Here is a 21,860-nt window from a genome sequence, read left to right as displayed (position 1 = left end):
TCAAATTACTCATGTACTGCACCTTAATTCATCTAATCTCCCAGCCACTACTCAGGCAGTCATCCTATTACCCAGGCGCTACCCATGCACTATGCAAATACCCAGACACTATGTATGCACTCATCTATCAAATGAGGCACTGCCCGTGCACTCATCCCGTCACTACTCATGGACTCATACAATTACCCATGCACTATCCATGCACTCACCCAATCACGCAGAGTATCCATGCATTCACCCAATTACCCATACCCTATCTGTGTACTCACCCAGTTACCAAACCCCTACCCTTGCAGTCATTCAATTACCCAGGGCCTAACCTTGCATTCATCCAATCACCCAGACGCTACTCTGCAGACATCTATTCACCTATGCACTACTCATGCACTCATTCAATCAACCAGGCACTACCCATGCACTTATCCAATTATCCAAGCAGTACCCATACACTCATCCATTCACTCAGGCACTATCTATGCACTGACAGAATCTCTAATGCACTCACCTAATTACCCAGACACTACCCTTGCCCTCATCCATTCACTGAGGCACTACCCATGCACTCATCCATTCACCCAGGCACTACCCATGCACTAGTTCATTCACCCAGGCATTAACCTTCTACTCATCCATTCATCCAGGCGTTACCCTTGCACTCATGTATTCACTGAGGCACTACGCTTGCACTCTTCCATTCACTCAGGCACTACCCATGCACTCATGCATTAACTAGGGCACTACCCATGCACTCATCTAATCACCCAGGCTCTATCCATGTACTCGCCCAATCATCCAAGCATCATGCATCCATTCACCCAGTCACCCAGGCACTATCTATCCACTCACCCAATCATCCAGCCACTACCCTTGCACTAATACAATTACCGAGGCACTATCTTGCACTCAACCAATCACTAAGGCATTACCCTTCCAATCATTCATTTACTAAGGTGCTACTGTTAAACTGATCCATTCAATCACGCACTACCCATGCACTCATCAATTCACCCACATACTAACCATGCACACAATGAATCACTACCCTTTTACTCATCCATTCACCCAGGCAGTACCAGTGCACTTATCTATTCACCCAGCCACTATCCATGCACTCATCCAATCACCCAGGCACTACCCATTCACTCATTCATTCACCCAGACATTATCCATTCATTCAGAAGGTACTGGAGCACTCATTCAATCAACCAGGCACTACCCTTGTACTTGTCTATTCACTCAGGCAGTATGCATGTGGTCACCCATTCACTAAGGCACTACCCATAGACTTATCAAATGATCCAGGCATTACCCATGCACTGATTCATTCACTCTGGTATTAGCCATGCACTCATCTATTCACCCAGGCACTGTGCATGCACACATCCAATCACCTACACAGTAACCTTCCACTCATGCATTCACTCAGGCACTATGCAGGCATTCATCCATGCACTCAGGCACTATCCAAGCACTAGTCTATTTACCAAGGCAGTGCACTTGCACTCATCCATTCACTCATCAGTCATGCATTCACCCAGGCACTAACAATGAACATATTGGATCACTCAGCCAGTACCTATGCACTCATCTATTCACTCAGGTACTACCCACACACTCATCCATTCACCCAGCCACTATCCACGGACACATCCCTGTACTCATCTGTTCACTCAGATACTATGCATGTGCTCATACATTCACTCAGGCACGACCCATGCACTTATCCATTCACCCAGGTACTACCCATGCACTGATTCATTTACCTAGCCATTATCCATGCATTCATCTATTCACTTAGATACTTCCCATGTGCTCACCCATTCACTCAGGCATGTCCCATGCACTCATCCATTCATCCAGGCACTACACTTACAGTCAATGATTCACCCAGGCATTATCCATGCACTCATCCATGTATCCAGGTGATACTCATGCACTCATCAATCACCCAGGCAGTACCCATGCACTCATCCAAACACCCAGGCACTATCCATGCATTAACACAATCACACAAAAACTATGGATTCATTCACCCAATCACCCAGACACTATCAATACACTCACCTAATCACCTAGGCACTAACCTTGTACTCATGCAATTAGCCAGGCACTATTCTGCACTCATCCAATCACTCAGGTGTTATCCTTCCACTCAGTCATTCACACAGACACTACCCATGCACAAATCCAATCACTCAGGCACTACCCTTGGACTCATCCACTCACCCAGGCACTACTCATCCACTCACCCAATCATTACTCATGCACCCATACAACCACCCAGGCATTATGCATGCACTCATCCAATCAACCAGGCACTACTCATACATTCTTCCACTCACCCAGGCCCTACCGTTGCACTCATCCGTTCATTCATGCAGTATGCATGGGCTCATCTATTCTCTCAGGCACTACCCATACACATATTGAATGATCCTGGCACTACCCATGCACTCATTCATTCACTCTGGCATTATCCATGCACTCATCTATTCACCCAGGCACAATGCGGGCACATATCCAATCGCCCAGGCACTCATGCATTCACCCGGGCACCAACTATGCACTTATCAAATCCCTTAGTAAGTACCCATGCACTTACCTATTCACTCAGGCACTACTCACACACTCATCCATTCACCCAGGCACTACCTATTGGCACATGCAATCACTCAGGCACAACCAACACACTCATCTGTTCACTCAGGTACTATCCATGCGCTCATCCATTTACTCAGGCAGTACCCATGCGCTCATCCAATCACCCAGGCACTATCCATGCACTCATGCATTCACGCAGACATTATCCATGCACTCATCCATTAACCCAGGCACTACCGTTCCACTCTTCCATTTACTCAGGCACTACATATGCACTCATCCATTCAACCACACACTACCCATGCACACATGCAATCAACCAACCACTATGTTTGCACTCATCCAATCACTCAGGCACTCATATATTTACTCAGGTACCACTGCTACACTCATAGTAACATCCATGCACCAGTTGTGCATGGATGGTGACGGCTCCAAGATGGCGCTCGTGCTGTGAAGTATAGCGAGCAACTGCCACGGACTGCTGAAAGTGAGTTGGCGCCCGGCAGAGTGACACAGCCTACCCTTTAGAGGGTCCTTGAGCACAGTACATAAGTCCAGGAGGGCCAGGGAGATCTTCGGCACATAAGGAGACTCTGCTGCGAGAGGTGCGCGACACTGTGGGAGAGGAGGCAAAATGGTGCCTGCACCGTGGAGAGATCTGAGGAGATACCTGCGGTGCTTGTGAAGCGGCGAGGCCTGGCGGAGAAGCGCTCTGCACTTCGTGAAGGAACCTGGGCCACTGTGAGTGTTGGTAGGTGGCTGGGGAAATCGAAGGCGTTTGTGGGGGGCCTGGGCTGCCCTGGAGGGATCCCCTGAACTCGGCAGCTGCAGGCAGACAGGCCTCTGAAAGGAAGCCCTGGTGGACGCCTGCATGGAAGAAGGCCCTAAGTAGCAGGGACAGATCACCAGGCAGGGGATGGCATCAGCGTAAGACGTTCACCTTACCCTACGGGAACACCGGATGCTCCTGCACAGCGGAGGGACATCCTGCATGTCTAATTAGATGCCATACTGTGCTCCCTGACGTACATGAGGGGGTCCGTAGTAGTGAATACCTCACTAGGACGATAGTCGACCACAATCCTGAGTTGATAGGCTTGCAATGGTCCCGTGCGCGACCCAAGATCCCCACCTGGCGCTTGAGACCCGAGGCCCTGGAGGACCAGTGTTTCATGAAGCAATAGATACAGCTATTGTCCAATATTTCCAAGACAATGCTAACACTGCAGCGAAATCATTGGTGGAGTGGGATGTGTTTAAAGCAGTAATTAGGGGGATGCTATATATCAGAGTTGATGGGCAGATGAAAAGTGTTACTTCAGGGCATATAGAGGGATGACCAGCGCCTAAGAGAACTAGAAAAAGACAGACAGGAGTAACCCGACAAGCAGAGGGAACTCTTGGAGGCTAGAGAGGCAGTGGCAGTGCAGGTAAGAACGCCTTGTTGTTTTGATGACAAAAAATACATCACCCGTGCTCACTCGGAAAGGGACAAGTCGGGAGCGCTTCTGGCTTGGTTGGCTAACCCTGCCAGGATAGGCACGATGATCCTGGAGCTTAGGGAACAGTATGGGGCAGTGAGGTATGACCAGCAAGATATTAATGATTTGTTCTTAGCTTGTTACAAAGACCTATACCAGAGTAAGTTGGACCCAGTGGACGAGGGCCTGAATGGGTTCACACGGGATGTGGAACTACCAGTTCTGGTTGAGGAAGTTGCAGATACTCTAGGGAGGGAAGTCGAGATTGGGGAAGTGAGGGAGGCTATTAAGAACATGGCACAAAATAAAACACCAGGCACGGAAGGACTACCAATTGAATTCTACCTAGCATACATAGATTTGTTGGCCATCAGGCTGGTACAGCTATACAACGATGCAAAGCAAGTGGGTCACCTACCTGTATCTACGAGAGAGGCGATCATCATGCCACTACTCAAGCCGTGAAAGTCATCTTGGGATAAAACGGCATATCGTCCGTCTCTATGCTTAACTTAGACTACAAAACACTTAGTAGGACATTAGCCACTCGCTTACTCCCTCCACATGACCACACTGATACATAAAGACCAATCCGGGCTCATTCCCACTAGAAACTCAGCGATTAATATTCTGCGCCTTTTGCAAGTGATTTAGGCTATCTCCTATAGGGAAGACTTAGCGACAATTTTCATAGTTGATATAGAAAAAGCATTTGACAGCCTGGAATGGCCTTACTTGTTCCATGTGATGAGGAAGTTTGGGCTGGGAGACGACTTTGTGCACTGGATGGCTCTCCTGTATTCCGACTCCACTGCCAGGGTTAAGACTGGTGGGCTAATCTCAGACACCTGCAAAGTGGGAAAAGGGAACGCATCAGGGGTGCCCCCTTTCCCCCCTGCTGTTTGCTCTGGCGATGGAGCCACTGGCAGCGAGAGCTAGGTCAGGGAAATCTTATCAGGGTCTTAACAGTCATGGGCACGTCCACCACATTGCGCTCTATGCCGATGACCTTTTGCTGTTTCTGGCTGATTCAGGGGAGGTGCTTCAGGGCACGAAAGAATTGCTACAGGGCCTTAGCAGGGTCGCAGGGCTAAAAGTGAACTGGGCAAAGTCTTGCTTGCTACCTGCAAGAGAGGGCAGAATAAGCCCACAGGAAACAGAGGGGTTGAGATGGGAAGAAAGAGGCCTGTCATACCTGGGTACTCAAATATACCACACTCAGGAAGACATGCTAGAGGATAATATAGGGAAGGCCATCAGGGAAACAAAAAGCAACTTCGACTTCTTGGGCTCCTTGCCGCTATCTGCAGCCGGCTGAGTAGCTCTGCTTAAAATGGTGACCATGCCGAGGTTACTAAATTACTTTGTGACCTTGCCGGTCTGGATACCGATGAAGTACTTTGTCCAGCTCCAGTCGATGGTCACAGGTTTCCTGTGGGGCAATGGCAGACACAGGGTGGCGCTTGCTGTCTTCATACAACCAAGCGTTACCACAAACAAATGATGGACGGTATGCTGACAATGCAGACATTCTCCCCCAGTCAAGAGATCTGGGTTAAATCCATCGTTCTTTTGCCCACTACGCCACCCCAGTTCAGACATGTCCATATGCAAATCAGTCTTGACCCTGTGCCTCATGGGAACAGTCCAGCCCGAACTGCCAAGCCATGTCTTCCCTGGACCGGAATCAAGCATCCTAGGACCGGTTTCTGGCTATCAGCCGTCATCAGCCAGGATAGCTTGACTCCAGTGGCGTAGTGAGCACGGGACCCACGTCTGGGCATACCCATCCCACTCAGGGCGAAAAGCGTTACAACAAACAAATGATGGACGGAATGCTGACAATGCAGACATTCTCCCCCAGTCAAGAGATCTGGGTTAAATCCATCGTTCTTTTGCCCACTACGCCACCCCAGTTCAGCCGTCATCAGCCAGGATAGCTTGACTCCAGTGGCGTAGTGAGCACGGGACTTTAGCCGTCATCAGCCAGGATAGCTTGACTCCAGTGGCGTAGTGAGCACGGGACTTTAGCCGCCATCAGCCAGGATAGCTTGACTCCAGTGGTGTAGTGAGCATGGGACGCAGATCTCTTGACTGGGGGAGAATGTCTGCATTGTCAGCATTCCGTCCATCATTTGTTTGTTGTAACGCTTTTCGCCCTATGTGGGATGGGTATTCCCAGACGTGGGACCCGTGCTCACTACGCCACTGGAGTCAAGCTATCCTGGCTGATGACGGCTGATAGCCATAAACCGGTCCTAGGATGCTTGATTCCGGTCCAGGGAAGACATGGCTTGGCAGTTCGGGCTGGACTGTTCCCATGAGGCACAGGGTCAAGACTGATTTGCATATGGCCATGTCTGAACTGGGGTGGCGTAGTGGGTAAAAGAACGATGGATTTAACCCAGATCTCTTGACTGGGGGAGAATGTCTGCATTGTCAGCATTCCGTCCATCATTTGTTTGTTGTAACGTTCATACAACCAAGAGCGGAGGGAGGACTAGCAGTGCCTGATTTTGAGGCCTACTATTTAGCGGCGCAATTTCAGTGGCTCAGGCAGTGGGTGGCGAACTGTGTCAGGGGGAGGAAGAGCAAAGAGAAGACTTTGTGACTTTAAGACTGTTATCCTAAATTATACTGTGGCTTCCTGTTCGAACCCCAAGCCTCACCACAGAGCTCGACACAGCTCGACGGTGCTGGAACAGGAGCCTGCGACGGGCCAAAATTAGATGCCCTTATGCCCTAAAAATCCCGTTACTTATGTGTACAGCCTTACCACATGGGGGTAACTGGCAGCGATTGACGACCTGGGCGGAACAAGGGTTGGCTACCATAGGAGACCTATACGAGGAGGAGGTCATGATCCCATTCAATGTCCTGCAAGCCAGTTATGACCTACCCGGGGGGATTTCCTGTTGTACTCGGCCCTCACTGCGGCAATACAGAAACACTGGGGAGGGGGGCTCACTGAAGCAAAAACTTTACTGTGCTGCCAATATGTGGTCTTGGCGGCAGGTACATTCAAGGCGGTTACGTGCTTGTACAGGCACATAACGCAGGAAATGTTACTGCCTTTATCGGAGTTGAGACTCAAGTGGGAGGCTGACCTTGAAGAGTCTATCCCAGAGAAAACCTGGGGGGATTAGTGGAAAGAGCTTGGAAGAGCACCAGAAACGCCAGATTCCAGTTGGTGCACTTTTATATCCTACCTAGAGCATACTTCACCCCAGAAAAAATTAATACGTTTTTCCCGACCGAAGCAGCGGCTTGCCCGCGCTGCAATACAGAAGAGAGCAAACTTTAGGCATATGTTCTAGCAGTGCCCGCACCTGGGAAATTATGGGGGGGGAGATCACAGCATTGCTGACCGACACCACTGACAGAGAAATAGAGCCGACTCATACTGCATATTTCACTGGTTCCCTCACACGTCCAAAAACAAAATTACGAGTATGTTTTTGGACATGGGCTTCCTACTGCCCAAAAGAGACATCACCATGCACTGGAAAGCAAAGCAGGGTCCAAGCATAGCAAGATGGAAAGCAGAACTCCTTAAGTGGGCTGAATGTGAAGGTGTGTTCTGGATGCAGAAAGCAAAAAGAACGGGGAGCGAGAGGGCGCTGGAAGCAGCAAGAGCTAGGGAAACGTTAGTTGTAGCGCTTAAGATCCCTGAAGTCACCGAGGAGGAGGACACAATAGGCGATCCCCCGGCAGGGGTAGACTAAGCTACGTGCATCTGAGCAACACTTGGAACCATGGGACCTGCTACTAGGCATGCACACTGCCGCCCTGTCTGTTAGAAATTCCCTATAATGTTACCCCAGTCAATTCTGAAGCCCAACCCAGAGCGGTGGAATGCCGCATATCCACAACCTGAATGCAAGTGACATGCCTGGGGGAGGGGAGGGCAGGGGGCCTCGCGCGCTCAGATTCACACCTCCCTAGTCGTTGCACACCCCCTGCTAAATCGGTCAGGAGTGACACTTCCATCCGGGTGTTGTACCTGAACACCCGTTCACTGATAAAACACCAAGCCGATATCTACATCCTCTTGTCTAATGAGAAACCAGACGTACTCCTGCTCACAGAAACCTGGCTGACTACAGATTCCCTCCCTGACATCCTGGCGGCCCTCCCCCCAGACTATTACATCCTCCATGCCGATCGCACTGGAAATCGCCCCGGGTGGGGTGACAGCTATCATATCAAAACACCTTAACTTCACCTCCACACCTTCCCTTATCCTCCCGGAAGTAGACAACCTTATTATCAGTCTGATAACTGACGTAGGAGCTCTTACACTTCTCCTTTTATACCGACCTCCCCACCCTATGCCGTTTTTTGCTGCCACCTTGTTCGAACAGTTGTCCGACCTACTGACACTGCACTCCAGATTAGCTCTTTTCGGCGACCTTAATTACTGGTTCAATGACGTCAACGCCGGGCCTCACGCCATTGAACTCTTTGAAGCCCACATCAAGGGCCATATCCTGGACCAGATTTGGACTCAAAATCTGGTACTTTCTCAGCCATCTGTCTCCCCCTGCGTTTGGTCAGACCACCACCTAGTCGACACCATCCTCACTGTCACAGGCAGGACCCCCACCCCTCTGATGGCTGGTGGCCTCTCACGCAAAGGGAACTCCTACGACTCCCAAGGCTTTCTCGCGACCTTAGCCGATACCCGTCCAGCTATCATTACATCTGCCAACATCGACACGTTAGAAAGTGATATCGGTACCTGGCTAATGTCGGCCAGCGACCAATTCGCCCCCCTTACCAAGTTCCCCTGTACCAGACATCACAACTCCCACAGATGTTTCTCTGGCGAACTCAAGAAACATAAACTGAAGGTCCACCAGCTGGAACGGACGTGGAGACGCAATTACTCTGCACCAGATAGACTGCAATACATGACAGCTTGCAGAGAATACAAAAACGCAATCTCCTTAGCCAAATCGGAACATTTCGCAATCAGAATCTCTTCTGCGGACAATAAATCAAAGGAGGTCTTCAAAATCATGAACAAACTCACTTCAGACGACAGAACTCTCCCGGGTCAGGTCCCCACCCAAGAGACCTGTGCTGCTCTTAACCTCTTTTTCATCGAGAAAATCAATAAAATCAAGGATTCCATCCCCCCTTTCCTCAGAAACTCTCCCCAGACTCTTCCTCAAATAACTCACCTACCTTCACTCACTTTCCCATCCTTAACCCCAACTCACTAGCTGAACTTGCAACCTGGGTAAAATCAGGCTCTCTGAACGACTGCTGTCCTCCTTCGGTCCTACGGGATGTCTGTCTCAAATTACCTGACTGCATTCTACCTCTACTGAATGGTTCTCTCAGCACCGGTATTGTCCCCAGCTCCTTCAAGGATGCCATTTTAGTGCCTCTCCTGAAGAAACCTGGTATGGACCCGGCGGAACTCTCTAACTACCGTCCCATATCGCTGTTGCCCTACGTTTCCAAATTAATGGAGGCTCACGTCACCCGCTGTCTCTCCAACTTCATCGAGGCCTCCTGCTACCTGGAGCCTAACCAGGCCGGCTTTAGGTCAGCCCATTCCACCGAGGCTGTTATTCTAGCAGTCCTGGACTCGCTGAGGAGGAACGCTGATACGGGGATCCCCCAGGCCCTCGTACTCCTGGATCTGTCGGCTGCGTTCGACAAGGTTGACCACAACATCCTTCTTCACTGTGTCGAGCGGGCAGGCCCGCCCTCAAATGGACTAAATCCTTCCTGACCAGCAGAACACAGGCTGTCCGCCTGGGCCCCTACACAGCGTCTAAAACCAACACGACCTGTGGAGTCCCTCAGGGTTCTTCCCTGTCTCCCCTATTATTCAACCTTTACCTCCGTCCCTTGATTCACTCGCTTCTGAGCTGGGACATCACAGTGTACAATTACGCTGATGACTTACAGATTATCTTTCCACTCAACTCCTTGGATGCTGTTAACAACTTCCACTCTGTCATGTTACACATCCAGGAGTGGATGGACCATAACCAGTTAAAATTAAATCCTGGCAAAACTGAGCTCCTTCTTCCCGGCTCCAGCCCCTCTCACTGGGGCCCGCAGTTATGGCCCAATAAACTAGGCCCCCCCCCCGGTTCCTGCGAAATCAGTAAAAAGTCTTGGTGTGACCATCGATACCGAACTCTCCCTCAGATCTCATGTGGGCACTGTGATCTCCTCATGTACGTTCCAGCTTCGCAAAATCCGTAAAGTCAGTCATCTACTTCCACCAGCCGCTCTGGTTCAGGTCATCATCTCCCTGGTACACTCCCGCCTGGACTTTTCCAACTCCCTGTACCACGGACTCCCAAAATCACTGCTGCATCGCCTTCAGGTTGTACAGAACCAAGCAGCCCGTCTCATCTACAAAACTCCCAAATGGCAGTCGGCCAAACCTCTGCTACACAAATTGCACTGGCTACCTATAGAACAAAGGGCGGCCTTCAAGTTGGGCTGCCTCACGTTCAAATCCCTCTACTGTTCTAGTCCTGCTTTCCTGACAATACTCATTAATCCATACCGCCCAACGCGCATCCTTCGTTCAGCTCTCCTTAACCTGCTTGCTGTCCCCAAAACTAAAACCAAAAAATTCGGCGACCGTCGGTTTGCCTACCTTGCCCCCACATTCTGGAATCTTCTTCCCCTGTCCATCATATCTAGCAGCTCTCTTCTTCACTTCAGGAAAATGCTCAAAACCTTCCTTTTTCCCTCACTTGGCTAATCTCCGCTTCTCTTGACCCCTGATTCACCTCTGTCTTACAGTGCCAGGAAACCCATGGTGTCAGTGCGCTTTACAAATTCCACTTAACATAACATAACATAACAAGTTGCGGAAAGGAAGTTTAGGAAGGGACTGAGGCTATGTTTTGCAGTCCCAGAATCAAACACAATACAAAGTATGTATGCTGGACCTTGGGGGAACAACGGGACAGTTGAATGTAATGAGCTGACCGCAATCCGTATGTTATGTTATTGCCTTAATTGTGTTACCAGCCGGTCAATTGTAATACTGCGCTATTGTTAGGTTTGAAAATCCCATACCTGCAACACACTTGTTTCATGCTATATTAGGTTAGCAGTGTGTGGCTACATGTACGCAATTTGTATTCACGTTATGCAACCCAGTAAGTTATCCTCATAATGTGCAGACTTTAGTTTGCAAGTGCGACTCCATTTTGTATTTCTTAATCCTTATTAGACTGCTTAGGCTGCGCCCGTACAAGGCCTAATTATTCAGTATTGCTTGCCTCAGTAGAACACTGTACTTTGTTATTATTTTCTCTTCTGCCGAAGGCTGCAACCCGACTCACTAATGAATAGGCTATTCTGCCCTCGCATACCTATCGGAGTGTGTAGTTCTGCTCCCACATTAGGAGACGCTGAGACTTGGAGCTGTGGCCTTGAATTGTAGATAGTATGTACCCATCTGGCAGGTGGTAGCTCATTCCCCTATGCCTCCTTTGTTCATGTTCTGCCCAGGCCGGTAACTTTCCATAGGGGGCATGGTTAAAAGCTCTCGAGATGGTTCATTATGTGTTACAGATTGTTGGGGTGTCAGTCCCTCGACAGACATCTTAGGGTACAGGTCAGATTGGACTCCTCTGCAGAGTACCTCTCAGGCACCCATACAAATACTCAGGCAACCAATCAATGACCCATATAGACACTCATGTAGCTACTTACCAACCCATGCAGCAGCTTACACAACAACAGACAGACTAATATAGACATTCACACATTTTAGACACTAACTCATGCATTCAGTAAGACACATTTAATCACTCACTTATACAGTCAGTCATACACCTACTGAATCTTCCATCCAGACACTTATACACCCACTCATTCTTCAATACACCTTGGCATATATACGCGTTTCGGCCGCGTTACCACGGCCTTGATCACATGACACCTGAAGAACCAATCAATAAAGATATAGTGTAATGTTGTACCCTCCCTCACGTAAGAGCCAATGGAATAGCGGCATACAAAACAACAAACTTCAAACTACAAAAGGGTGATCATGGAAGAAATACTAATGCTGTACATACTCCCAAAAATAAATGACAATGTCCAAACCAATATATATACATACATACATACATACATATATATCCAGTGGAGACTGCTGTTTTGTTATAGTATCGGACCGCTGTGCCATCAATAAGGGAGCATTGATCCCTGGTGGTTGCAGCGGCTGCAGCATATCAAAGGCCAAAGTCATAATATGGTGGTTGGACCTCCGGTGCGGCAGTAGCCGTAACACCACCGTGGGTTTGGCGGCCCATCAGACGGCCAAACTCTTAATGAGGCCCTTAGTCTCCTGTCCTAAAGTGTTAAATGAAAAACATGTAAGAGGGCAGGGTAGGGCTACCCTTCCCACCTTGGCCCCATGGGGGAGGGACCCAGAAGGACTCCCTACTAGGCTAAAAATAAACAAACAAAAAAAATCAACAAACATTTCTGCAAACCTGTGGGGATTCTGTGGGATCGAGAAAAAAAAATGGTGGCTGGGCTGCACTGTTCAATTATAAGTGCTGGGGAGTCCACCTCCAGGGCAGAAATCCACAAAAAGGGGGAGGGGGCCTTGCAGCCTCCCTCTCTATGCCATTAATGTCCTCAGAGCTCAAATTTGTATAAAGAGGGAGAGGGCTGCACTGCCTCCTTCCTGAACCTCCAAGGACCCATCCCCTCTAGGCACCAAAACCGGAAGTGTGACCTCATAATCTTGGTTGTCTGACACAACTGAATTGTGCTCCAAACCAACTGGTTATTTATCGACAGTTAGTCTACGCCCCAGGTGGAACCCATACACTTAAACACAATGTGCAGTTTAAACCCTATGTACCTGTAATGACTGACTGATTTATGTGTATTTGTGGTTGTTTTAGGCAACCAAAATTACGGGGATTTTTCACAGTTTATTCACATGGATGGGGTTACGCTGGGGTGCACTGTAGGAATGGTGTTGGGGTATGTATTTATCTGCATTGCATTTTGTGAATACAATATCTGATTTAGATCTTTGGGAATACGTAGTTTAGGTGGTGGATTTAAGGGTATGTTGGGTTTGTTGATATTGATTTTGTGCACAGCATATTTATAGTTTTAAAGGGATTATTGAGGCATGGAATTCAGGGAGACTGAGTATGTTCGCTGATGGATTGTTTTATGTTACAGCTACACCTGACGAAGGGCTGTCCAGCCCGAAATGCAATGGGTGAATTTTAATGTCTTCTGGAATGTGCCCGGACGGGCATTTCTTGAGCATTTTAAGTTTATAATTCACGTTGCTTTCGTGTATAATCAGGAAGTAATGATGAACAAGGACAAACATGGACTAAAAATGGATTAAAAATGGATTGTGTGGATGAAAAATATTTCAAGTGAATAAAGTCTTATGGCTTTTGCCTACATAGCTGTGTGGCTAGTTACTGGAGCACTACAGTGTAACAGACAGATTTGCAACTTTTGAAAAATTTGCATTTTCCTGTTCTTAGCCCTTTTTGCCTGCAGCCTGACTTAAGTCACACAACTGGGTGTAACTGAGAGTTAGGACTTTGTGAATCTTCCCAAACAGTCGCACAGTTGTGGGATTAGCAGAGCCTAAATAGCCTTCCACTGGCAGGATCGATGGGGCGGAGCTGAGAACAGCCCAACTTGCACCTGAATAGGTTGTGCCCTGTCTCCTCACAATAGGCTTACGACCCTGTATTTTCAGTGCAGCCTTCTAGGAGCCAGGGCTGAGGAAGCAGGAAACTCCCAGAACTTCAAAGAACCCCTCTGGAAACTTCTCCCACCTTCTAGGAGCAGGGCACCTGGGTATAAAAATACGGCTCTCAGACCCATTCTTCACTTCACTACTGGACTTGTAGAAGGGCTCTCGGGGGACTGCCTGCTGCTGTGACCTGCTAGGCACTCTACCAGACTGTTGCTGTGCCCAGAAGGACTGCTTTTCTGCCTGGACCCTGCCTTGCACCCTCAGAGGACAGCCTTGCTGTTGAGCCCTGCATCTTCACCTGCACCCAGGACTTACAGATATGATTCCAAGGGCTAGTTTGCTGGCCTCCTCTTCAGAGCCACAGGGACATAATAGGCTCCTAACATCTTGTACCTGCACCTGGGCCCAGCCTGAGTGAATCCTAAAGTCTAAAACGGTATCCATCCACTCCGGGACCTTTGTTTGTGGTGCCAAAGGTGCCAGGATGACCTTTTTCCAAAACTGAGGACTTGAACTAAATTTGGCCAAAAAGTGCTCTGAGAACCAGGAGGAGACCGGGCCAAACCTGCTCTCCTATCCGCCTAAGGTGCATCACCGGATGGATTGACTTCACGGCTTCTCCACTACATTCTCCTCCGCAACAGCAAATCTGCTTCAGCAGTCTTTCTCCAAAGGGTTATATGACCTCTTGAAATTGTGTTCAGCTGCATCCTTGTGCTTTGTCCTGCTGAAGATTTTTGACTTTCATTTCAATAACTCTGAAGATAAAACTTTTCAACATAGCTTCACACCATGACTATCCAACTACTACGCTCCCCCTCAGACACTCCTGCAGCCTTGCCCCGCTGAGCTTCTACCTTCTCAGAGACAACAGTAAGTGCTTAGCAGGTCCTATCCACTTTCTGTATCCAAACCGCGCCTTCAATTTTGACTATGCCCTAGTCTAGCGTGACCATATGCCGCAGTTAGTACTTTTTTCCTTTTCGGCGCTATTCTGAACCTTAAACTGTAAACATTCATAACTCTGGTTCTATTGATGTGATTTTTGCAATTTTTATGTCAATTAAAATGTACTCTATTTTCTAAATTGTTTTGGGATTTTTATTGTGTTGTGTTTGTGTGCTACATAAATACTGTACACATTACTTCCAAGTTAAGCCTGACTGCTTTTTGTGCCAAGCTACCCTGGGTTAAGCACAGGTTAATTTGGTGACTTTTTTGGTTCACCCTGCAACAGATTGTGGCTGTTGCTTGACCAGGGCTAACACCCCAGTCAACCAACTATCCATTTTGTCACACAAGTTTTGAGCAGAAACTAGTGTCAACAAACACCAATTAAAATGCACTTCTTTTCAGGAAGGTCCAGAGCCGCATCATGTTCAGAGTCTTCAAAGCTGGAATCCTGAACATGGTGTTTCCATTTACCTTACTTCTCACAACAATGTGTTCTACATGACTTAGGTGATACAGGCTAACAGGTAGTCTTCTGTACTTCTCTTCTTTTCATCTACAACTACATACGGCCCTTGATATTCCAAGTAGGCAAACAGTACATCAAAAGAATGCCAAGTAGTCCAGAGTGGCTGTCTGTATATCTGGAAGCTGTTTTCCCCACCTCTTCGAGTCGAAATAGTCACTCCAGGAAGGACTTTATTGGAGGGGAAAATATGCTATGCTTAATTTGCAGTAAATTAGGCGTTCTTACTTTATCAATACCTGCTACACAGGTTCTGAGTGTATCTTGTCATTTTTGGAAGGATGATGTTGAGCTTATTTTAGCATGCTAATAAAATTTCCCACACCACCTTCAATTTCAGAATGATTTTCTGAAAATCCTGAATGATATTGTGTGGGATTGCAGACCATATATCTGGTTCTTCCTTAAAAATTCTACAAGGCCCCTGACTTTACTTTCAGTGAAGATCTCTGATCTCCTGTTCATCTACTTTAAAAGTAGAATTATATATTGGCCGTTATAAAAGGAAGGTGTCATCCACTGTATCTGCTGCTGTTTCCACAGACACCAATAGCGTCTGCCTAAATCTCCCACGGGCTCCATTTATCATCTAGAGAGAATTTGTAGAGCTGCTGTCTGTCAGAAGAATATCCATTTTAAGTGGTTGGTGTAAAGTAGTTACTTATAAATATTATACAAATGTTCTTTTGAAACCAATTATCTAACTTCTATTCAGCATCAGTCGGTTGTATATCAGCATGGCTTTGCTTTTCAAAAAGTTAACCTTTTAAAGAAAATTATTTGAAATCTTCAACATACTGAATCATTTAAATGACAATTTTCTCTGTTGTATTTTCAGTTTGAACATACATTATGCCACCACGGTTGCTTCATGTATGACACATGACATACCACATGATATAGACTCTCTTATTTTTCTCACCAGGACATTGGGCATTATTTTTGGCTCGCAATCTATGCCTTTTCCGCGTTTTTCATGGGAATTCTTGGTGCCATCATCCCGCCTTACATCGGAATGAGTAGTGTGTATGATAACAAGGTAAATAATCTGTACTTTCATGTATTTTGATTTATTTTTGGATCCATGTTTATCTGTATGAATATTCAGCATGATAATTTCGGAAGCTGGATCGTGAGGCTATACAGCTAATCATTCATTATGATGATCAACTATTTTAGTAATCGATCTATTATATTGATGGCCTTTTTAAGTGCAAAACACTACCTTTTAAAAAACAAAGCTGTCAGTCTTATTTAAATTTGATTATTGTGATGTAGACATGCGGTTGGTTTCTGTAGTTTTAATTAAACCGATTTATGCATGTTAATTTGTGCAGATTAATAAAGTAATGCGTTAAATTATACTAGTATTTCCTACAATCATAATTATGAAAATACACACTCTATTACTATTATATCGAGAGAACAAGCAATTCTACTATCGAAAGAGTAATCTAATATAGAAAAACTCAACTTAGCCTAAAAAGGTAATGATAACAATCTTTTCACATATTGCACTCAGGTCTTATTTCTTACACCAAGGAATTGGTCAAATTTGGTCCCGGTTAAGGGGAATAGATAGACTTTGGCAGATGCTGGAAATCTGCAGAAAAAAATACAGACAGCCATTTAGCAGTCTAAATAGCAGGGATGGTACATCCAACAATTTGCTTTAGATCTCTGGTCCACCCTATTCGGAGTGTATACATGGCTGTACAACATAAATAGGGAGATGAGACATGCACCACAATTTGGTGATTATCGCTGAATAAATCTTAGCATTGTCTTTTAAAGAGGTATGAGATCCTCCACAAACGTTTTTATTTTAGGAACATCATTCTAAAATTCAAATCTTCATTTAAAGTTTTTCCCCCAAACCTTATGAGTATCTGCATCTCATTGACAGATGGTGTGGATGATTCTTGCATACCACTGTACCATTAAGGTTAACCACTTTGAAAGCAAATACTGATTGTGCGTTCGAAAATACTGTATGTGCCACAGATTAGAACAAGGTGCTTCAGAATGAAGGAGAATGCACAAGAGACACCATTCTGTCTCGTCTATTTTCAGATGTGAAATTGTTTTATTTCTCCAGAACAGCTAGTAGTAATTTTTGTCAGAACCATTAAATATTATTTGAACATTAACCATTGCAAGTAGTTTGGCAGCTGTTAATAGTTTGGAAAGTGTAATCAATGAGTTAACGCAAAGCCAATTGGAATGACTTTGAATGTGCTCACACATGCAAACAGTACCACGCAGAAATGCTGTTTGCATGCGTTAGCACCTGTTGACTCTGCCAACATTTTTATATCTTGCTGGTGCCTACCAGAACTGATATACCAATGGCAAAGCACTGATGGGATAGTCACAGTCACTTATTTTTTGCACTGATAAAAAAACTTAAGAGCTAAATTTGACTCACGTTAACTTTATCTAACCAAGCAAACTCCGTTTTGTGCTCTTGTCTGGGTCAGCTCCCTACACTGGATTAGATTCTCCTTCTGCCGTAAGGTTCACATTTTTTAAATACATTTATTGCAGCATGTTTGGAATATTGCATTCTGTATATCTTGATAAACCATTAAAGGCATTACTCAAGCTAAGTTCAGTCCATAATTCACAGAGAGATGGTTATTCTCCATTTGGGTACAATAACCCATAATTGAATGGTATCAAATCATCTCATATCAGCAGGATTTGTACAGCATGGCCTATCACCCAAGAGGGTATCCAGGCACTGAAGATGAACCGTTTAGTTGAATAGTCAGGTCTTGAGTGCTTTCCTTAAGTCGGCGAGGGTGGTGGAAGTCCAGAGGTGGAGGGGCAGGCCATTCCAGGACTTGGCAGTGAGGTAGGAGAAAGATCGACCTCCTCTGCGAATCCGATGGATTCATGCGACATGTGTGAGGGGAAGGTGGGCTGAGCGAAGGTTTCTGGTGGGCTGGTGGAAGGTCATGCGGTGTTTTATGTAGGCCGGTCTAGTGTTATGGAGTGCCTTGTAAGCGAGTAAGTAGTTTGAAGTGGCCTCTCTTCTTGATTGGGAGCGAGTGGAGATCTCTGAGGTGGGGGGTTATGCTTGATCGTCTTGGGAGATCAAGGATGAGTCTGGCTGCTGCATTTTTTATGGCCTCGAGTCGTTTCAGGAGCTGGTGGTGATTCCGACACAGCGTGCATTTCTGTAGTCCAATCAGCTGGTGATGAGGACCTGTGTTTCTGTTCTCCTGGTGCAGGGTGGAATCCACCTGAAGATCCTGTGAAGCATTCAGAGTATGTTGAGGCTTGTGGAGGTTACTGCATTAACCTGCCGTTTCATTGAGAGCTTGCTGTCCAAGATGATGCCCGTGTTCCTGGCATGGGTGGTGGGGGCCGGTGAAGGTCCAAGAGGGGGGGCCACCATGAGTCGTCCCAAGGGGAGGAGCTAATTCTGAAGATGAGCATTCCATCTTGTCCGTATTTAGTTTCAGGCAGTTGGTCTTCATCCAGTCGGCGACGATGGTCGTAGCCTTCCTGAAGTTGACTCTGGTGGTGGAGATGTGTTCAGTGAGAGAGAAAATGAGTTCTGGTTCTTCTGCACATGAGATGATTTTGAGTCCGTGGCTGCATTACGATGTTGGCCAGCAGAGTCATGTAGATGTTGAAGAGGGTGGGGCTGAGCAAGGAGGCCGGGGGGAGGCCGCAAATGGCGTCCTTGTGTTCAGAAGTGTAGGGTGGTAGGTGAATTCTTTGCATGCGTCCTGTGAAAAACAAGGTGATCAACTTGAGTGCATTGGCACTGATGCCAATGTGGCGAAGTTTGTTGACCAGGATGTGGTGGGACACGTGTTGAAGGCTGGAGAGAGGTCGAGGAGGATAAGGGAAGAGGATGGTTCTGATGTCATCCGTTGCAGTTATGAGGGCCGTTTCGGTGCTGTGGTTGGATCGGAAGCCGGATTGGGAGGCATCTCGTAGGTTGTTCTTCTAGGTGGTCTATGAGCTGGTGATTGATGGCTTTCTCAAGGACCTCCACAGGGAATGGGAGCAGTGAGATATGGAGGTAGTTCTTGAGGTCGTTGGGTTCTGCAGTGTTTTTTTTAGGAATGGTCTCACTGCATGTTTCCATGTTTCCAGGAAGGTGGCGGTGTTGATGGTGGCGTTGAGGATGTAAGTGAGCGGAGGGCAGACTTCCTTCCATCCTAGGTTGAAGGTGTGGTGTGGGCAGGGGTCTGTCGGAGCACCTGGGAGTCATGATGGCACAGAGTTACAGTTAATGGCCAGGGTCGGTGATTCCAGACCCAATAATTTGGGTACCCCTGAAACCTTGGAAATCTTATTTGGCTCTGAAAAGTACTTGTCATACGTTTCCCATTCACAGCTGCAAGGAAGTGCCTCTCCTACCGGGTGCTCTACAGAAATTGCAAACTGGTCATTGTGCAATTGTCCACATAGGTAAAGCTATAGAATATTGTTTGGACTGAAAACTGAGAGGGTGCCCTTTTTCATATGAGTCCATCAAATGCCTCGAATCTGTGTACTGACTGCACCAGTTGAGGACAAAAAAGGTACATATGATGTGCTGAAAGTAACAGATGTACAATTGGGATTTACTTATAAGGGACTTTACCAATTTCATAACAATATGCACAGATTCTCCCAGGTGAAGACCAGGGTGACCCACACTTCATGTATCTGAATTTACACCTTATGATATGTTTCTAACCAGTAAATCATCACAGAGTGATTGAAGGTCAAAACAACAGTAGCCATATGGCAATTCAAATTAAAAGGACAGGTTCCTCAAAGGTAATAAATGTATAAAGGGAACATAACCTAATTTTGGTCTCAGTGTTGTATGGTAGCGTCAGGGGTCGACATGTGTATTAGTTTTGATACTCACCATTGACCACATCACTCTCGTTGTGTGCCCAGAGTTTCTTGTTTACAGTCCTTGACTGTACATACCTCTGATCTTGTTACAGCTGACAGACTGGCACCATGCATTAGCCTTGCATTACCACTAAAAGGGCGAGGGAGAAGCAGTACATCACAAGCGTTGGCCACTGTCACCACTCCTATTATTGCAGCTATCACCATTGGCACTTATGGGGTTACCATAATTGCACCACTACCTCTGGGGCCTCAACACCATCACCAGTCACCACAGCAAGAACAACAGAAGGCACTGAAAGCCATATGGGCATTGGGCTACTCACCACTGAGTCCTATCTCACCATGGCTACTGTACCACTCATCCCCACCATCATTCTTAGGTGCCACTGCTGCTCCTGGGGCACACATATCCTCCACTATTTCTATTACTATGGCTTCTGTATCTGTCGTAATCCCATCTGCATAGAGGGAGATCGCAGCATGCAAGGAGGGCAGATATCGGAAGCGCAGGAACACCATGTTGAAGTGGACAAGGCTAGTTAAGACATTGAGGCCTGAACCTACTATGATGGAGATGAGGTGCACAAACCAGGGTCAGGCACCACTCCAATCAGGATGGCACAGTCCTGCTGCAGATGGACCAGAAATTTGACTCCCTGGAGGCAGGATATTGCACACTCAACCAGTTTACATCGGCAATAATGACAGCTGGAGGCCTTAAGATTCCCTCACACAAAGTATTGCAAAGCTAGTAAAAAGACTTAGAATTTAGAAACTTGTTCAGCCCTAAGACACTACATCTAGATTCAGCGGGACATATATAGTGAACTGAGATGCTGTATCCTGACTTTGACAAAGTAAAAGGCCAGTAGGAATGCCATTATAGGCTTGGAACATGCTGTGCATAAATATACTATAAAAACCAAGTCACCATTCAGCTGCATTTTCTTATTGTAAAGAGCATCTGTAGTAACACATGTCTCAGGTTCAAGTGCCCGATCTTGTCCTCTTAGGTGTGTTTTCTCATCAGCTGTAGTATGCCAAATGTCTCAGATTAAAGGTGGTGGATCCCCTATTGGGCACACAGAGAGCTCAAGATTCTTCCATACTTGAGAAAGTAGGCAGCTAGGACCTCCTGTTCTTCCATTAGTGCTATTAGGAGTCTCAGTTCACTCGAGAAACAGCTGTACCTCATCATTGTCAGTCTAACCATTGTCCACATTTCCAACTGCCTAATTCCCAGGTACTCTTGAGATTCTGGTGAACCCAACAACATTAGAACAGGATAGTGAGGTCACACCAGTTTAGTCCTGTCAATACACCTGGTCCAGAATGTCATGGCTTAGCGATGCAGATGTCCTCTTGCTACCCAAAAACATATTGGATAGTGCACCACCTTCCCATTTAATGCCAACAATGTCTCTCTCCGGTATGTGGCTGCTAGCTAATCATCTGGCTGCCCATTGTCATTGTGCTATAAGGAAATACTGTTGAAAGTCTAGTTCTCCCTGTCTACTCTTTATTACAGCATGCTATAACTTCTTGATCAGAACCCTGTATTGGAAATTGGATTACTGGTTGAGGAGAGTGAAACCCTACTCAAGCATCAGCAACAATTTCTGTCAGGGGAAAACACAAGCAAACACCAAATTAACCTGCGCTCATTCCTCTGGTAGCTAGGCACAAA

The 21,860-nt window shown here is 46.7% G+C and overlaps 1 protein-coding gene across 3 annotated transcripts in view; it reads left to right on the top strand.

Annotated features, from left to right (window-relative positions):
* Positions 1–21,860, top strand: part of LOC146810314 (ATP-binding cassette sub-family A member 10-like) — a 1,546,030-nt gene that overhangs the window by 1,093,938 nt on the left and 430,232 nt on the right. For all 3 annotated transcript variants that reach the window (XM_085617307.1, XM_085617308.1, XM_085617306.1), the window contains one exon: positions 16,227–16,340. In XM_085617307.1, coding sequence (XP_085473433.1) covers positions 16,227–16,340 — 114 coding nt within the window. The remainder of the gene's footprint in view (positions 1–16,226; positions 16,341–21,860) is intronic.

This window comes from Triturus cristatus, chromosome 7 (genome assembly GCF_964204655.1).
Source record: "Triturus cristatus chromosome 7, aTriCri1.1, whole genome shotgun sequence".
In the NCBI taxonomy this organism is placed as follows: Eukaryota; Metazoa; Chordata; class Amphibia; order Caudata; family Salamandridae; genus Triturus; species Triturus cristatus.
The sequence above is the reverse complement of the archived record's forward strand: the minus strand, read 5'-3'. Positions and strand labels throughout refer to the sequence as shown.